The following is a 19,868-nucleotide window of genomic DNA, read 5'->3' as shown; positions in this document are numbered from 1 at the left end:
AACAACATAGAGAACAGAAAAACAGAATCATCAAAGCCAAAAATTGGTTCTTTGAAAAGATCAACAAAATAGACAAACCTTTAGCTAGACTAGACTGACTAAAGAAAAAGATGAGCAGATGTAAATAACTAAAATCAGATGAAAGCAAGGACATTACTACCAACTTTATAGAGATTAAAAGACTCAGAGAATACTACAGACAACGTATGCCAACAAAATAGATAAACTAGACAAAAAAGAAAAATTCCCAGAAACATACAAATTACCAAAACTGACTCAAGAAGAAATAGAAAATCTCAACAGATCTTTAACAGGTCCAACAAGAGACTGGACCAGTAATCAAAAACCTCCAAAGAACCAGGTCCAGTTTCACTGGTGAATTTTACTAAACATTTTAACATCAATCCTACTCAAACCTCTCCAAAAAAACAGAAGAAAAGGGAACACTTCCTAACACATTCTATTAGGCCAGCATTACCCTGACACCAAGGACAGACAAAGATACTGTAAGAAAACTACAGACCAATATCTCTTATGAATACAGACACAAAAACCCTCAACAAAATACTGGCAGACTGAATTCAACAGTACATTAAAAGGAGTATAAACCATGACCAACTGGGATTTTATTCTAAGAATGCAAGGGTGGTTTAACACACAAAAAAATTCAATGTAATATGCCACATTAATAGACCAAGGTAGGGGGGAACCCCACAGGTTTACTGCAATAGATGCAGGAAAAGTGGTTGTTAAATTTAACACCCTTTCATGGTAAAAATACTTAGCAAACTAGGAAAGGAAGAAAACTTACTTTACATGATAAAGGGCATATATGAAAAACCCACAGTTAACATCACATTCAATGGTGAAAGACAGAAAACATTCCCCTAAGAACAGAAACAAGACAAGGATGTCCACTTTCACCACTGCTATTCAACAATGTACTAGAAGACTTAGCCAGCACAATTAGGCAAGAAAAAGAAATAAAAGGCATCCAAATAAGAAAGAAGTAAAACTCTTTTTGCAGATGACACAATTCCCATATATAGAAAAGTCCATAAAATCTATTTTTTAAAAAACTACTAGAGCTAATAAATGAAGTCAGCAAAGTTACAGGTACAACATCAGCACAAAAATCAGTCGTGTTTCTACCTACCAACAATGACCAATCCAAAAAGGAAACTAAGAAAACAATCCCACTTACAACAGCATCCAAAGGAATTTCTAAGAATAAATTTAACCAAGGAGGTAAAAAACTTGTACACTAACAATTACAAAATGTTGCTGAAAGAAACTGAAGACCTAAATAAATGGAAAGTCATCCCAGGTTCATGGATTGGAAGACTTAAGATTACAATGCTCCCCAAAGTGATCTACAGATTCAGTGCAGTCTCTATCAAAATTACAATGGCCTTCCCCCTTCCCCCAGAAATGGAAAAGCTAACTCTCAAATTTATATGGAACTTCAAGGGAGCCTGAATAGACAAAAGAATTTTGAAAACATTGGAGGACTCATACTTCCTGATTTCAAGATCTACTACAAAGCTACAGTAGTCAAAATAGTGTGGTATTGGCATAATGACAGACATATAGATTTATGGGATGGAATACAGAGTCCAGAAATAAACCCAAATATCTATGACCAATTAATTTTAGACAAGGGTCCAAGACTGTTCAACAGGGATAATAGAACAGTCTCTTCAAAAAATGTTCTGGGCTTCCCTGGTGGCGCAGTGGTTGAGAGTCCGCCTGACGATGCAGAGGACATGGGTTCGTGCCCCAGTCCGGGAAGATCCCACATGCCGCGGAGTGGCTGGGCCCGTGAGCCATGGCTGTTGAGCCTGCGCGTCCGGAGCCTGTGCTCCTCAACGGGAGAGGCCACAACAGTGAAAGGCCCGTGTACAGCAAAAAAAATAATAAAAAAAATAATAATAATAAAAAAATAATAAAAAAGTTCTGGGACAACTAGATAAATGTGAAAGAATGAGGGTGAAATCGTACCTTACTCCATATACAAAAATTATCCCTAAGTGGGTGTGATATTAAGATATCATAAGAAATACACACACACATATATATATATATGTCTTTATCTCTAGCTCCTGGCCAGAGTGCCTAAAACTTCTGTAATCTCCTAAGAGATAAAGGTACTAAGAGCATCTTTTGCTCTAATGTTTGGTCTTTGACCTTGGCTTCTGACATAGAGCTCCTAAATCTCTTGGCATTTCCTGGGTGATATCAGAGCATCTTTTGCTCTAATGAGGAGACTCTTGGTGAACTCCTGGATAGCTTCAGGAAGGGGGCTGGACATCAGAAAGATGAAGCTATGATAAGGAGCTTGAAACTTTCAGCCTCACCTCCTACCCTCTAAGGAGGGAGAGGGACTTGAGATTGAGTTAATAATTGATCACGCCTATGTGATGAAGCCTCCATAAAAATCTGTAAACTATGGGGTTTGGAGAGCTCCCTGGTTGGTAAAGATGTGGAGGTGCTGGGAGGGTGATGTGCCTACAGAAGGCACGGAAGCTCGGCATCACTTCCCACATTTTACCCTCTACATCTCTTTCATCCGACTGTTCCTGAGTTGTATCCTTTTATAATAAACCAGTAATCTAACAAGTAAACTGTTTTCCTGAGTTCTGTGTGCTGTTCTAGAAAATGATCAAACCAAGGAAGGGGTTGTGGCAACCCCCAATTTATAACCAGTTGGTTAAAAATACAGGTCACAAGCTGGGCCTTGAGACTGCTGTGGGGAGTGGGTGGGGGGAAGTCTTATGGAACTGAGCCCTTAACCTGTGGTATCTGACACTAACTTCAGATAGACAGTGTCAGAATTGAGTTAAATTGTAGGACACCCAGTTGGTGCCCAAGGAGTTGCAGAATTGATTGATGTGGGAACCCCCCCCACACACAATTTGGAAGCTAGAATGGAAGAGAAACACAGAATTTTTCTTTTAGTGGGTCAGTGACCTAAATATAAGAGCCAAAACTATAAAAATATTAAGAGAACATAGGAGCAATCTTTATGACCCTGAATTTGACAACGGATTCTTAGATTTGACACTAAAAGCAACAGCGACAGAAGAAAAAGACAGATGAATTGGACTTCATAAAAATTAAACCCTTCATAAAAATTAAACCCCTTCTTAAACAGTATTAAGAATATTAAAAGACAAGCTATGAAATAAGAGAAATGTTTGTAAGTCATATATAAGCGTTTAATATGTAGAATATATAAAGAACTCAACAAATTGTTAAAGACAAACAATCCAATTAAAAATGAGCAAAAACTTGGAGACACTTCTCAAAAGAAGATATACAAATAGCCAACAAGATCATGAAAAGATGTTTAATATCATAAGTCATTATGGAAATGCAAATCAAAACCAACATGAAACACCACTTCACAACTACCAGGATGGCTTTAGTAATAAAATCAGAAAATAACAAATATTGACGAGGATGTGGAGAAATAGGAACCCTTGCACACTGCTGGTAGAAATGTGAAATGGTGCAGCTGCTGTGGAAAATAGCTTGGTGGTTCCTCAAAAAACTAAACATATAATAACCAAATGACTCAGCAATTTCACTCATATATAAAAAACCTATGTCCACACAGAAATGAATGTTTCAAGTAGTATTATTCATAATAGTCAAAAGTTGGAAACTACCCAAATGCCCATCAACAGATGAACAAACTGTGTTTTTTACACACACACACACACACAACACACACACACACACATACACACAAACGAGTATTATCCAGCCATAAAAAGGAACAAAATGCTGATACAGGGCTTCCCTGGTGGCGCAGTGGTTGGGAGTACGCCTGCTGATGCAGGGGACACAGGGACACGGGTTCGTGCCCTGGTCCAGAAGGATCCCACATGCCGCGGGGCGGCTGGGCCCGTGAGCCATGGCCGCTGAGCCTGCGCGTTCGGAGCCTGTGCTCCGCAGCGGGAGAGGCCACGGTAGTGAGAGGCCCGTGTACCGCAAAAAAAAAAAACAAAAAAAACAAAATGCTGATACATGTTACAGCTAGAAAGAAGCTCCAAAGCATTATGCGAAGTGAAAGAAGATAGACACAAAAGTCACCTATTATACAATCCCTTTTATATAATATATCCAGAATGGGAAAAGCCAGAGAGACAGAAAGCAGATTAGTGGTTATTGAGGAAAGGCGGGGAAATGGGGAGGGAATTACTTAATGGGTAAGGGGTATTTTCCCAAGGTGATGAAAAAGTTTTGAAATTAAGGAGAGGTAGCGGTTACACAACACTGTGACTAAACTAAATGCCACTGAATCATACACTTTATAATGGTTAATTGTATGTTATATGAATTTCACATCAATAACATACACCGGGACTTCACTGGCAGTCCAGTGGTTAAGATTCTGTACTTCCACTGCAGGGGGCACGGGTTCAAGCCCTGGTCTTCCTGGTACGGAAACTAAGATCCCACATGCCACACGGTGAGACAAAACAAAAACAAAAACAAAAAACCACACACACACACATCCCTCAAATATAGCTGGTAAGAGAATACACAAAATGATAATAATAGTTGGATGAGAATGTTAAAACTAGGCGTGGTTGTCCTCTATATTCTCAACTTCATCATGTTGTTACCTTGCTTTAATAAGTATTCTAGTTTTTCTTATTCCCCAAACTAGAAAAGCCCAAATTTTAGGCCAGTGTTCAAAACAGGGGGAAGTAGGGAAAATACTTTTTTTTCTATTAGTCTTAAAAGAATATAATCAATTCCCCACTCTGGCTACAAATAGCAAAGATTTATCAATAAAAATGTATACCATGATACTCTTTTTTAAAAAAAGAGATAGGGTCAAAGTTCTGGCAAAATCATTTATCTAAAATATCTCTATCTCTAAATCAAGGCAAGCTCAAATATCACACTGTCAAACCTGGTTAACAGTATATTAACACCCATACCCATAGTCATAGTACATGACTACAGGGAAGAGCTATAGTCACCAAATTCCCAATACAATACGTCCATTATAAAATACCAAAGCTTTCTAAGTTTAAATGATAAATATGTCCATAGTCAAGTATGGTTACCATCCTCAAAATAACATTAATATTTTCCAAAAGCCTTAACTTTTTTTTTTTTAAGTCTTTACTGAATTTGTTACAATATTGCTTCTGCTTTATGTTTTGGATTTTCAGCCCCCCTGAGGCATGTGGGATCTTAGCTCCCTGACCAGGGATTGAACCTACACCCCCTGCAATGGAAGGCGCAGTCTTAACCACTGGACCACCAGGGAAGTCCCAAGGCTTAACTTTTGGACACAAACTAAAAATTATAAATTAGGCTCTAATACTGACTGATGAAGAAGAAAAATAAGTCTGTTGAATACTAAAATGGGAGAGCAATAAACAAAAGGTTGAATCATTCAAGAAATGTCCAAAAGTTAGTTGCGAAACTAAGGCTAAGTTCAAATGGAAATCTAGAATAACATTTATAGTGTCGTTTTAAAAAATATATATTATTTTTTAATTAATTAATTAATTTATTTTTTGCTGCGTTAGGTCTTCATTGCTGCGCGCAGGCTTTCTCTAGTTGCGGTGAGCAGGGGCTACTCTTTGTTGCAGTGCATGGGTTTCTCACTGTGGTGGCTTCTCTTGTTGCAGAGCACGGGCTCTAGGCACATGGGCTTCAGTAGTTGTGGCTCACGGGCTCTAGAGCGCACGCTCAGCAGCTGTGGCACATGGGCTTAGTTGCTCCGCGGCATGTGCGATCTCCCCAGATCAGGGCTCGAACCCGTGTTCCCTGCATTGGCACGCGGATTCTTAACTACTGCACCACCAGGGAATTCCCCTGATGTAGTCTTAAAGTTAAAACTCCTGTCAAGTATCAGTTGTAAGACCTGGTCCCAGACACTTACCCAAACTTAAGTTCCAACCAAGCTCATTATTCTCCATACACGGAGCAGGTTTTCCATCCTCTACCAAAACTCCTCCCCACATCTGACCTATCCCAAATTTCAGCTTGGATACTACTTGTATTCCTCATGGTTCTCCAGAGAAACAGAACCAACAGGATGCACGTATACACACACAGACACAGAGAGATTTGTTTTAAGAGATTGGGCTCATGTGAAAATCCCAAATGTGCAGAGTAGGCCAGCAGGCTGGAGACCTGGAGAAGAGTTGTGTTTGAGTCCAAAGGTGGTCTGCTGGCAGAATTCCTTCTTGCTCAGAGGAGGTCAGTCTTTGTTCTATTAGGGCCTTCAACTTGACTGGATGAGGCCCACCCACGTCCCACATCATGGAGAGTAAATATGCTTTACTTTAAAGTCCAGTAATTTAAATATTAATCTGGTTAAAAAAACACCTTCAGAAAGGTCCAGAATATTTGACCAAATATCTGGGCACTGTGGCCCAGCCAAATTGACACAACACTAGCCATCACACAACTCCACCAGTGATATTCCCAGATGGAAGTAACACATTCTTCCTCTAAAAATCACACAGTATTCTACCATTGGATATACCTACCTCTTCTAAAAGTGAAAGATCTTCAGGACAAAGATCTGTATCTTTGTTAACTACCACAGTATCTAACACAGTGCCCTACATATTGCTGACATTTGAATATTTCTTTTTTTTTTAAACATCTTTATTGGAGTATAATTGCTTTACAATGGTGTGTTAGTTTCTGCTGCATAACAAAGTGAATCGGCTATATGTGTACATATATTCCCAAATCTCCCTCTTGCGTCTCCCTCCCATCCTCCCTATCCCACCCCTCTAGGTGGACACAAAGCACCTAGCTGATCTCCCTGTGCTATGCAGCTGCTTCCCACTAGCTATCTATTTTACATTTGGTAGTGTATATATATCAATGACACTCTCTCACTTCCTCCCAGCTTACCCTTCCCCCCCGCCCCGTGTCCTCAAGTCCATTCTCTATGTCTGCCGTCTTTATTCCCATCCTGCCCCTAGGTTCTTCATAACTTTTTTTTTTTTTTTTTTAGATTCCATATATATGTGTTAGCATACGGTATTTGTTTTTCTCTTTCTGACTTACTTCACTCTGTAGGACAGACTCTAGGTCCATCCACCTCACTACAAATAACTCAATTTTGTTTCTTTTTGTGGCTGAGTAATATTCCATTGTATATATGTGCCACATCTTCTTTAGCCATTCATCTGTCGATGGACACTTAGGTTGCTTCCATGTCCTGGCTATTGTAAATAGAGCTGCAATGAACATTGTTGTACATGACTCTTTTTGAATTATGGTTTTCTCAGGGTATATGCCCAGTACTGGGATTGCTGGTTTGTATGGTAGTTCTATTATTAGTTTAAGGAACCTCCATACTGTTCTCCATAGTGGCTGTATCAATTTGCATTCCCACCAACAGTGCAGGAGGGTTCCCTGTTCTCCACACCCTCTCCAGCATTTATTGTTTGTAGTTTTTTGATGATGGCCGTTCTGACTGGTGTGAGGTGATACCTCAAGGTAGTTTTGATTTTGAATATTTCTTGAATAAATTCTACAGTGGAAAAAGCTACTAAGTAAGCTATTTCCAAAATTGCTGAGCACTGTTTAATACCAAAGGAATTGAATTAAGTTACACAATAAACCTACTTAGAATAAAATGGGAAAATGACTATTTACAGCAAAAAGAAATAGCTGGACATCAATCGGATGGGCAAACAGAAAAAACAGCACATGGATTTAAAAGCTGCACTTGGTATTTTTTTTTCTCCTTCTGATATTTATCCTTAAGTACAGTTCTTGGTGCAAATCCAATATCCAATATTTATCCTTAAGTACAGTGCTTGGTGCAAATCCAGTATCATATATAAACTTTTGCTGAAACTATTTGAGATACTATATATTTGGAATAGCTGTTATATAAGGGTTTAATACAAGGTTTAATTATTTAAATATTAAAATATCTTCACTCATCAAGCTATCACTCCAAAATGTACTACCCTACACAGACCCTGACAGCAGGACAGTAGTAAGCAGGCTCTGGATTTTTTTTACTTGGGCGGGGAGCTTTAAAAAATAAGATTCCACAGGCCTGGACTTTGAATCATACCACAGCCTGTCACCACAAACCTCCGCCTTCTGCACACCTGCACTTTCTCCTTTGGTCCATTCTTCACACTACTTTCCTTCTATTAGGGAATATTACTGCGCTGAATAAAAACATCTGTCCCCAGCCTCTGTAATCTCTTCCTGTACCCACTATATACTTGTCATCCCTAATAGAGACATTACTACTGACCTCTCCGCAATATTCTCAATCTCCTCAGCGCTGTCACATGCCAGTCACTGGTGACTCTAAGATAACAGAGTTCACAGCCCAGATGACTTTCCTCTCACCTTTTCAAACATATTCTTAAAACCAACTCCTTATCACTTAATTCTAAAAGTAAACTCCTGTTTGACTAAAAAGACTCCAAATGGTCTTGTCTTTTTCATTAATACATTTCATTATCTTCACTCATCTTCTCCCCTCTTCCTTGCAGTCTTGGGGGAAGTAAGATCCATACATTTCTTTTAACCCAATGTCATCTTCCACGATTATAGGTTTGAGACCTTGCTCAGTCTTACTTGCAACTTCACTTGCTTCCTCCTGTTGGATTACTAATACATGCAGATTTACTCAGACATATCTTTGCTCAACCATGAGAATTTCAGACTGAGCTCAAGGGAATAACGACTAGTGAGAATAAGAATTTAGAAAGAGTGCCATGAAGAGAGAATTGTAAAACCAGAAAGCAATTTGAAAATTTAGATGGTGATGCAAAACAACAGTAATAATGCAAAACACATAAATAAGGACCTCTTTGAAATTGTAGATCCTGAAACATTTCTATAAAGCACAGGATGGCAAAAGAAAATTTGTTTATACTTATTATTACTAATCTGAGAGAATAAAATATTCTCAATACTGTCTTAATTTATCATACTGTCTTTTCCTATTAAATGTCAAGTTCAACCACACATTTTCTGACCGAGGAGAATTTTCAGAAATAATAATTCTTTATGTGATCAACAGTTAATTTGCTATGCACAAGGGACACAAGGGGGGGGGGAAAGATGCTGAGGTCTAGTAATGAAAGATAAGAAAAGCTTGATAAGCACAAAAAGAAAATAGAAGGTAAAACACGAACACAGAAGATGCAATGAACACTTCCTGACTAGGGTAATCAAGGAAGGCTTTGCAGGGGTGGTGATACTGAAGCAGAATCTAGGAGTATAAACCTGATTCCCTCCTGATCCATTCCCAATTTTGGTCAATAGGAACCATTATAGGTACCACCATTCGATTCCTCCCTGTTCCTTGTTCAATTCTTTAAAGGCCAATCCATTCTCCTAATTTCTCATGTATCTGCTCTTTCTTCTCTATTTTAACTAGTTTAGGTCTGTATTTCTTCTTTCCCAAACTCTTAAAATATTCCAACCGAACTCAATATTGTCCGCTCATATTGTCCCTCACCCCCAATTTTTGCACAATGCTGTCAGCATAAACTTCCTAAACCTGGACTCTGACACATCACTTTATTGGCCAAAAACTTTCCGTGGCTCCTTAAGATCCACCAAGAAAACTCAGACTTGTTCGCATGTCATTCAAATGACAAACGGAATAAACAAAGGTAAATGTAGCAGTGGAAAGAAGCAAAATAAAAGGGGACGGAGTGCTTGAATCTGTCATCTGACACATTTTCCTTGGGACTTGAGCCTTCCAGAGCGGTTAGTCCTTCTCTTTCGTTTGTGATTTCATTATCAATCTGTTGCTTTGTTCCATTTCTTCAACAGCCATGTAAGAAGGAAGAACATTCCAGTCAAGAGAACCTTGTGAAAAGGCCACAAATCTGAAGGAACTTGACTGATCTGAAGACCTAAATGACAACTAGTGTGGTCCTACCTTAGGTGAGTTGCAAGGTGTTGTGGGTAAGGATAAGTCTTGGACTTTGTGTTGTAGTTGTCTCTGTTCACTTCCCTGACAGACTGCAAACTCCCTGTGACCAAGGATTGGACACTTCTTCCTAGATATCCTCTTCATGTGGCTAATTGTGACTATCTGTCAGGCCCTAACTTAGCTGCTGGGTCCTCAAGAACCTTGTCTCTGTTGCTCTCTTTTGTTTACTAGCACCTAGCATAGTGTTTAACATATAGTCATAGTAGGCGCTCAGTAATTCTCTTGAATGGATATAATAAGCACCAGGCAGATACAAGCTTCCCTTATGCCCCATGTGCTCCATGCTGTCTTTAGTGTGGTAGGTATCTCTGCTCCCATATGTGCTAAGGTTTCTCCAGAACCTCTAGTTTACCCTCACCAGAGAGCACCAGGGTTGGAAAGGAATGGCTATCCAGTTGTGTAAAATGCAAAAGGGGCTTTGGAAATCTGACCACTGTTGAAACAAATTTCAAGTTAATCTTCCAGTTTTTACCTCTATCTTACCTAATTACTATAGTCCTTGTTTCCATTGCACATAATGATGCCAATTCCTGAGACTTTTAGGAGTTTGGGTGCAAATCAGGTTTACTTCGTGGCTTTACCCACTGCCCACTTAGGCTGCAGCTTTCTAAGTACTGCTAAGAAGACATTTAAACTCATCCATTTGTTTTCAGCCTCCAAAATTTTGTGGCTGTTGTCTCCTTTCCAAATCTACTTTGTCCTTTATGGGTTTATGTCTTTAAAAAAAGGCCTTCTCATGTAGTTTTAGTAGGACTTATAAACAGGAAGAAAAAGTAGAAGCATGTCCAATCTGCAGTCTAAATTTAATCTTGACTCTCTAAGCTTGCTTTGTTGGGCATTCTTCCTTGTGGTTGGTTTTTCTATTTTAATCTTCCAAACATATAACCCACAGACAGAGATATAAAAATATTTCTAAGAGCAAATTAATTAATTAAAAATAAATGTATCCAATAGGAATTAAAAAACAAAACAAAAAACACCAGGGTGGAAGAAAAACTAATCTGAGAGTCAGACAGAGAGAGTAAATTTATTATGGTACAGATGAACCGCTTTGCAAGGCAGAAATAGAGACACAGATGTAGAGAACAAATGTATGGACACCAAGGGGGAAAAGCGGCAGTTGGAGGGGTGGGATGAATTGGGAGATTGGGATTGACATACATACACTAATATGTATAAAATAGATAATAAGAACCTGCTGTATAGCACAGGGAACTCCACTTCACTGTACAGTAGAAACTAACACAGCATTGTAAAACAACTATACCCCAATTTAAAAAAAAAAAGATTGTTTTTTCAAGATTTACAAGATCCACAGAGAACCACTCAGGAAAAAAACATGCCAGTGTGGCAACGTTTCTTAACTCAAGAATAAAGCTTCCAGAGAGAAAAGTGACTGAGAATCAGACTGGCATCAGCAACACCAGCATGTGAGAACACAACATTCCAATAACTTCAAAATATAGCCAGCCAATCAAGTAATCAACAAAAAGATAGGTTCACTAAGAAAATTTTCCACCCACACATCCCCCCACCCCTGCCCTGCAATACTAGGGGAGAAAGAGAGTCAACTAAGAGGTCAACTTGTAAACAAGAAACAGGAATCCCTGAATGTCTCTGAATAGACTGGTGAGAGATAATGGAACAGAGTAAAGCGGTAGAGGTCGTAAGAAGTAAAATTCTGCATATATTTTGAAATTAGAGCTGACAGGATCAGAAACACGTATGAGCTGTGAGAGGCAGAGAAATTAAGGATGACTCAAAGGTTTTTGATCTTACCAACTAAAAGAATAAGTTGTCATTCGATTAGATGGAGAAACAGGTTTGGGACATGCTGAATGGGAGATGCCTAGTAGACATCCTTCCAGGTGGAGATGTTAAGGAGGCAGATGGATATACAAGTCAGGAGTTCAGAGGAGGGGTACAGGTTGGAAATAACAGTAATCTATAGATAGTATTTGAAGTCATGAAGAGAAGAGTCATCAAGAGAAGAGTGCAGATGATAAAATAAGGAAATAACTTGTAAACAACAGAAAAGAAAAAAGAGAGAGGAGAGAGAGAACGAGAGAGTGAAGTTACGAACTAAGCCCTGGCATGCTCCAACATTTGGAGGTTTAGGAGTTGAAGAATCAGCAAAGGAGACTGAGATGCAACCAGTGAGGTATTAGAGAAAACTAGAATAACATCAAGTGAAAAAACTGTTACAAGAAGAGATCAATTGTGCCATATATTGCTGATCAGTCAAGTAGACTGAGAATAGGAACCAACCACTGAATTTAGCAACATGGAAGTCTGGTAACCTTAATGTAGACAACTCCTTCAAGGAGTTCTGGTGCAAAGGGAAGGGGAGAAATGGGGCAGTAGATAACAAAGAAGAACTGCATTAAGAGTAGTGCTTTTTTGTTGTTGCTGTTTTTAAGATGGGTGAAATAACAGCATATCTGTGAGTAGACAGGAAGGATCTGGTAGAAAAAGAAAAACTGAATACATAGGAGAGAGAGAGTAGAGAACTGCTAGAGCGATGTCTTTGAATCATCAAGAAGGGATGAAATCTTGCACAAGTGGAAGGGTGGCCTTAGAGAGAACAGTTTATCTATATTGACCAGAGAAAAGGAGAGGTTTGGGGCAGATGCAGGTAACGAGGTACATGTGGGATGAGTTGATAAAAATTCTCTTCTGTTTGCTGTTCTCTTCTCAATTAAATAGGAAGCAAGGTTCACAGGCTGAAAGTGAAGATGGGGGAAGAGGTGGTGGAAGTCTGAGGAAAACAATGGAATGTTTCCAACAATGGAATGGAATAGTCATGCAGAAAAATGGAACGAATGGACTATGGAAATACAGTATATATATATGGGAAGTAGCCATGACCGCTGGGCTTAGTGAACATAAACGTACAGTGAAATTGGCCAGCATGTCTGTGTTGACACTTGTACAAGAAAGTGGGAGGAAAAGGGGGATTGACAGTATATGCTCTGTACTGACTGTAACAACTCCTTGTGGAATTAAAGCAGGAAGTAAAGTTATGAGGGGAGTGTGGGGCAGTGAAAGGTAGTAAGATCAACAGACTATAGACTACAATAGATCTGAATGACTGATGGAGTTGGGGTACCTAGACAAAGATGGAGACAGTGGTTGGAAATAACACTGAGATAGCTACTCTCTGTTAAGCACCTACAATAAAACAGTTAACTTTTTTTTTTTTTTTTTTTTTGCGGTATGCGGGCCTCTCACTGCTGTGGCCTCACAGGCTCCGGACGCGCAGGCTCAGTGGCCATGGCTCACGGGCCCAGCCGCTCTGCGGCATGTGGGATATTCCCAGACCGGGGCACGAACCCGTGTCCCCTGCATCAGCAGGCGGACTCTCAACCACTGCGCCACCAGGGAAGCCCAACAGTTAACTTTTGATATTATCTCATTTAATTCTGAGAATGACTCTGAAAGATGGGCGTTATTATCCTTATTTAAAAGATGGAAGTTAAAGCTAACGTTAAATTACTTGTCCAAGGTCAAAGAGCTACTAAGTATTCCAACTGGCCTTTTGGGTCACATTTTCTTTCAGAAACGAACACCTCACAAAACTAGAATAAAATCCTTGTGAATAAAATATTTTACAGACTAACTCACACTTTATCCATTAAAAAAACGTACTTCAAGGATATCCAGTTTTTAAAATGGCTAACTGAAGTATTACTTTAAAGCATCATAGAGAAAATAAAAGGTAAATTGTTTCTATAGAAAACACCTTCTATCATGGAGTAATAAATTCAAGTTAAACTATCTACAGTTACTGCTATTATTACTTTGGCACTGAGTTAAATATAAAATTCTTGCTATGTGTCATGCACAGGTAAGATCTCTTTACTCTTAATATTTCCTTCCTTCTACTATTATTTTCTTCAGGCTTTACGTTGTTTTCTTTACTTCTGATTCAGAAAGTCATGGCTTATTTTACTCCACTGGAAAATGTACAGTTAGTTTTTGGCACTTGACCCGAGACTCCCAGAATTACCAAGAATTTCTGCGGACTATGTATGCAACAACAACAAACTGTTTCCAAGGCTCCAAGTTCTGGCAACCTCACTAAATAGGACGACCAAAAGAAATCGCAGCATTAAGTTTCACTGGATCTTTGCTGTTCTAGGTAGTGATTTTGTGAATTGCTAGATTTGGATCTCCAACTCATGCGAGAATGCAAGAAATCAATAGAGCACTTCACAGGCATTTCATCCATCATACAAAACTCTCCCACTCTCTGAAGTTTATGACTATGTGGCTAATCAACAGTCAAGAAGTAGGTAAGCTATGCCAATGGGCAAGACTTAGCAGATGAGTAAGGAAATAATCCATTGCCAATTTACCCACTTTTATATTCCTCCACCAGTCACTTGATTTTAAAAACAAATCATTTTAAAAGCAGCTGGCTTATATAATCATTCTTCTTCACAAAGTCTCTTTTCCTAATTCAGTGGCAACCTGGTTTTCACTTGAGGGGTATATTAACCAGGTACAGCTAACTAAATATATGTTACATAAGAATTTCATTTAATTTTATTTAAATACTTTTAAAATCTATGTATATAATGCTTATAGGAAATGTAAACTTCCTCCAACTTTGAGATTCCCATAATTAGAAACCTTCAATAACTACAAGTATCCTTTTCATTTATTCAAATATTTACCAAGGGTCTGCTATGTGCCAGGCACTATTCCAGGTACTGAGGATAGAGCAATGAATGAGACAAAACTCTCTGCCTTCACGAAGCTTCCATTCTGTGCGAAATCTCTTAGTATCCAGGATCTAGTATGTGTCTGGGCGTCATATTCACAAACACAGGTGCAAATACAATTGGAAGTATCCCACAAACTATTGATGCATGTCATCACTTTGCAATTCCCTCAAATGTCCTGAACTGATTCTTCTCTTAAATTTTAAATGAAAACTATAATTGAGCTTGAGTCATAAGGTGAAACTCTGTCTCCCCAACAATGTCATTTGAATCATGTCATAAGATTTTTTCCTCTTATATCCCTATTCTCCAAAATTTCTTACTGTTGGGGGAGGGAACATACCTATGTATTTTAATTTTAAAGAGAGATACAATTGTGAACATGGAATTTGGAGATATCCCCAAGAGACTTCCATAAGATTAATAAACTAAAATGCTAATTAACTTCCATTTATTCATTCATTTAATAAATATTCATTCATCCCAGGAGCTCAGACTCTACGTGGGGAGCGAAGGTGGAGACAATAAACACATGCAAATAAACAAAGATGATTATGTGTAGGTCATGATCAGTATTAGGAAGAAAAAAAACGCAGAGCTATGACAAAGACTATAAGAAACAAACTACAGCCCAGGTTATCTACTAACATACTTAGACCTACATTAAAGTCTTTCTAGGTTGCCTTTAAAACTTCCTGACATTGATTTAGAAGACTGAGTATTAAAGTTCATCAAACTTACCTCAATTTCACTTTATAGAACTAGAGCTAGTCTGTGAAATCTCTAGCAGAAAATAAAAGACATCACCCATTCAGCAGTACCTCTGGGACTGGACTTTTGATTATATACAGTGTGACCATACAATTTATTATCCAAACTGCAACATTTTCAAGAGAGAAAAGGGATGTTTTAACCATTATGCCAGAATAACAGGCACAAACAAGGACTTTCCACGAGGGCAAACCAGGCCATATGGTCACCCTAATTACATACTACATCAAGCAGAAATAGTCCAAAATTTCAGGACTATTTTATAGTTCCAGATGGATTTAAATTGTAAGTAACATCCAAGTAAAGAATCTAAATTATAATCTGGATCATATAAGCCAAGTGATGCCCTTACTAAATTTAAGATTTAAATACCTCACAACATATACAAAATTAATTACAGGCGTATTATAGACCTAAATGCGAAAAGGCAAAATAAAAAAGTTTTGAAAAGATAATCAAACTAACTCCATGACTTGGGATAGGGAAAAACTCCTTTAAAAAAAAAGGAAAAGAAACACTAGCCATAATGGAAAAGAGTGATAAACATGTCTACATTAAAAGAACTTCTATTCACCAAAAGAAACCATTAAATGGGAAAAGATACTTGTAACAGATACATCCAGCAAAGGATTCATATTCTAAATATTGAACTCTAGAAAAAAACATGCAATTCAATAGGAAAATGGGCAAAAGATTTCAAAGGCACTTCACGAAAAGATGAAATCCAAATGACCAAGATATGAAAAGGTGTTCACCTCATTAGTAATCAGGGAGATTAAAACCAGGTACAAATACATACCCACCAGATTGGATAGAACGAAAACATAAAATACCTTATACTAAATATTATTGTTGAAGGATGTGGAACAACTATAACTTTCATATACTGTACTAATAATTGAAATAAAAACTAGTAAACAACTACTTTGGAAAACTGTTTGTCATTATCTAATAAAGACACACAATCCCCATGATCCTGCAATTCAAAGTATACACCATAAAGAAAATTACGTAAACATGCATCAGTAAACTCAAACACAAACGTTCACAAAGGCATTGTTCATAATTGCCAAAAACTGTAAACAATTTAAACAACTGCAGAATATCCAAAACAACTGCAGAAATAAACATATCATATGCATGATGGAATACTATCTCCCAACAAAAGCCAAAATAAATATATACAAGATGATTCCATTTATATAAAGTTCAAACACGGACAAAACTCTATCATTCAGAGATGTAAACTTAAGTGATAAAACTATGAATGTCAGAATAACATTTATATCTAGCTTAAGAGGGCAGTAGTTTGATGGGAAGATGCAGGGGGTGGAAGGCTTGTGGGATGTTGACAATGCCTGTCTTACCCTGGATGGTAGTTACAAGGATCTTTGTTTAAAGATCTTTGTTTATCTACTTATCTTTTCAACATGTGTGGTTATATTTCACAATAAAAAAAAAAAAAGCTCCCTAGAGAGGAAAAAAAATTAACATCCTAAAAAGAATTCTAAGAATGTTAAAGAGATTAACTCACTCCATAGCTTAAAAAGAGTTAACAAGGATCTCTAAATCCAAATACACACTGTATTCTAAAATCCATGAATAAACTTCTGGCTTCAATCTGTTATACTGCCACTCTTCATCCAAATTTTGAAAAAGGTGGAATTTCAGATATCAAATTACTCAATAAGTCATGTAAATTCTAAAATTTTAAGACCAAACACCCCACTTCTAATTTTGAAATTTGAAATAAGTGCCCGGTTGTTGACTGGACAGTTATAAAGTAGTTTTAGATTAGATACCGCTAGGTAGAATAATATCAAGATTTGATAACTCCAATTTTTTGCAAACACAAATTCCCAAACCTCTGTTACACATTAAATAACTCAAGATTTCTTAAGAAAAAAGAATATATTATGTATGTGGGGTTAAATATCAAAGCCATAAGTAGAGACATAAATTCAATGATTAAAAAAATATTTTCATTGCTGTACTTATATAACATATTTATCAAGTCATGATAAAAAAGACAAATTATGTTTTGCATATGAGTTTAACTATTACAGACTAACAAAACATTCACTGACCCTAGAAGCTGTTGAAAGGATAATTTGTAAAAATGTGGATCGTTATTAAAATACAGACTTTTTAGGTTCTTGCATAAAAGAGTATACAGATTTTTTTTAAAGACTGAAATGAATACATTAGCAATCTTTACAATGTACAGATTTTTTTCTTTGTGAGGAGTGAAGGAACTGGCAAGACACCTTAAAATTCAGATTAGGTAAAACAATGCCTTTTTAAAAAGCTATTAAACCACTTTAAAGAGAAATACTGTTTTCAGCTTGTATGTGGCTCTCACCAAGAACTGTAGAGGACCTCTTCCACAATTTTACAAAATCATAAAAATTAAAACATTATACAGCTAAATATGCACGCGGGGGGGGGGTCGGTGGGAGGGGAGAGGAAAGAAAATTAAGATAAAATAATTTAAGGCTCCCTACCCAAATATAAGATTTGTCCCAACACGAGTGCTATTAAAAAGGATGTACCAGAGAATCCAAAAAAAAAGTCACTAAATACTTGCGTGATACCGCGAAATGACTCTCCTTGGTCAAAAATTAATCTTTTTAAAAAAAATAGATTTAGAAAATTTTTTTCCTATCGCCGTACCTCTCTCCTTACCATGCTATTCATTCTATAACTCTACCATGTGCTGCGAAAATTATCAATACCTTAGTTATCTTGCTTCCCTCTCCTAAGTGTTCCAAAAACTTGTGAGGTTTCTTTCAAGATCAGGAGCTAAAGTTTATTTTCTTCCTGGTTTCCCGGCGGAGCTAAAGCCCAGACGTGTAAACGGAAACAAAACCCAGAAGACTGTGGCGATGCTAAATATTTGGGGGAGAACAGCTTCCTCCCCGACCCCAGAACTCTGTCCCAGGGAGCCTGCACGGGGTTCGGTCAGCGCCCACTGACCACTCAGATCTGTCTTGTGAACAAGGGTCCCGGAAAAAGCTTGAACACTTCTTCCCCCCGAGCTTCCAGAAACAAGGCCGAAACGAGAGCAACAAACATTTTTAAAGAGATGGTTGCACAACAGGTTTGGAGAAGGATTCCGGTCTAACAGGTAAATACCACACAGGAGACAAGCGGGATGTGATCTGCTCCATGGTACCAATGGCATTTCGAGACCGTCTGCGTCGCAGAGGAAATGCAAAGTTTGGGCACATCACTTACAGTTCACCTGAGGGATATGCAGCGAATTGAAATTAAGAACGCGAGAAAATGGGTGCCGGAGAATCAACAAATCAGCACTTTAAACTAAGACTAGGAGGAAAAATTCTTTGACTACTCAGGCTTTGTTTGATGCTAAGACCGAATTTCGGAGTTGGAAGACGCGTATCTCCGTGTTCTTCGGCCCGTTCTCGGACTTCAGGGCCGCCGTGCCCGCCCAGCTCCCGGTCCTTAGTACCCGGATTGAAGGCGCGGACCTTGGGGCAGAAGCCTGGGAGCCCGGGGAAGGCCGCGGCCCGGCCCAGCCCGCGACGCCTGGGCCCGGAAGGAGGGAAGGGGGCGGCCCCGCTCGGGAGGACGGCGGAGGGAGTAGGGAGGGAGCGAGGAGGTCGCGGGCCGAGAGCCGGGCGCAACCCCGAGCACCCGCCCCGGCGTACCTTTGGCGAGAGCTACGGTAGAGTTCTCGGTGTCGATAGTGTAGAGGATGCCCTCGTAGCGGATCTCCGCCTTGGAGATAAGGCTAATCTTGCTGCCGATGTAAGGGGTGCCCCCGCTCATGGCGCCGCCGCCGCCGCCGCTCCCGGCCGCTCGCAGAGAGGCAGATCCCGCGCCGCTGTGGCCGCTCAGCACGCCCGCTTGCTCCGTAGGCGCCTACAGCAGCCGCCTCAGACCCAACATGGCGGCAGCGCCGGCTCCGCTACCCTCCCCCAGCCTCCCGCCCTCAAGCCGCGGCGCGGCGGCTGCAGCGGCGGCTGCGGCGGCGGCGGCTGCGGCGGCAGCACCAGCGGCGGCGGCGCGAGGCATGCTGGGCCGGGGAGGCCGCGCTCTCGCGAGAATCGGCCGGCTGTGGGCGGCTTCGGACGCCTTGGCAGCCTCGGTAATTCTAGCTTCGCCGCTTGATCTGATCTGTTGCTACCGTGCCCGCGCGGCCTGAGAGGAGATTCACGGAGAGGCCAAGTTCCTCGGGACGCGAGGACACTGTGGGCTGGGGTGGCGGCGCGCGCGATCCTCTTGACCTCAGCTGCGGCCTCCGCCATTTCCAGACCCATTGTATCTTGTCCTGAGGCCGGTGTCATTGCAAAAGAGGATCCCTCTACCTGGAAAGTTTCCAACCCGCCTCTAAGCTCCTGGTGAGCCTCTTTAAGACCCGGGCACTTCGTGTTTGA

General features: G+C 39.5%; 1 protein-coding gene across 9 annotated transcripts in view; it reads right to left on the bottom strand.

Moving 5' to 3' along the window:
- LSM14A (LSM14A mRNA processing body assembly factor) overlaps nucleotides 1-19,462 on the bottom strand; it is a 70,307-nt gene extending 50,845 nt beyond the window's left edge. For 4 of the 9 annotated variants that reach the window (XR_012327959.1, XM_019940976.3, XM_004310676.4 and 1 more), the window contains exon 1: nucleotides 19,140-19,460. Coding sequence is in view for 8 of the 9 variants with exons in the window: in XM_019940976.3 (XP_019796535.1) it covers nucleotides 19,140-19,260 (121 nt within the window). In the remaining variant the exon portion in view is untranslated. Of the gene's footprint in view, nucleotides 1-19,139 lie in introns of all 9 variants that reach the window. The other 5 variants (XM_019940974.3, XM_073795764.1, XM_019940975.3 and 2 more) reach the window with 4 other exon arrangements.
- Between the last annotated feature and the right edge of the window lie 406 nt (nucleotides 19,463-19,868).

Source organism: Tursiops truncatus, chromosome 19 (genome assembly GCF_011762595.2).
Source record: "Tursiops truncatus isolate mTurTru1 chromosome 19, mTurTru1.mat.Y, whole genome shotgun sequence".
In the NCBI taxonomy this organism is placed as follows: Eukaryota; Metazoa; Chordata; class Mammalia; order Artiodactyla; family Delphinidae; genus Tursiops; species Tursiops truncatus.
This window is presented reverse-complemented; position numbering and strand designations above follow the sequence as displayed.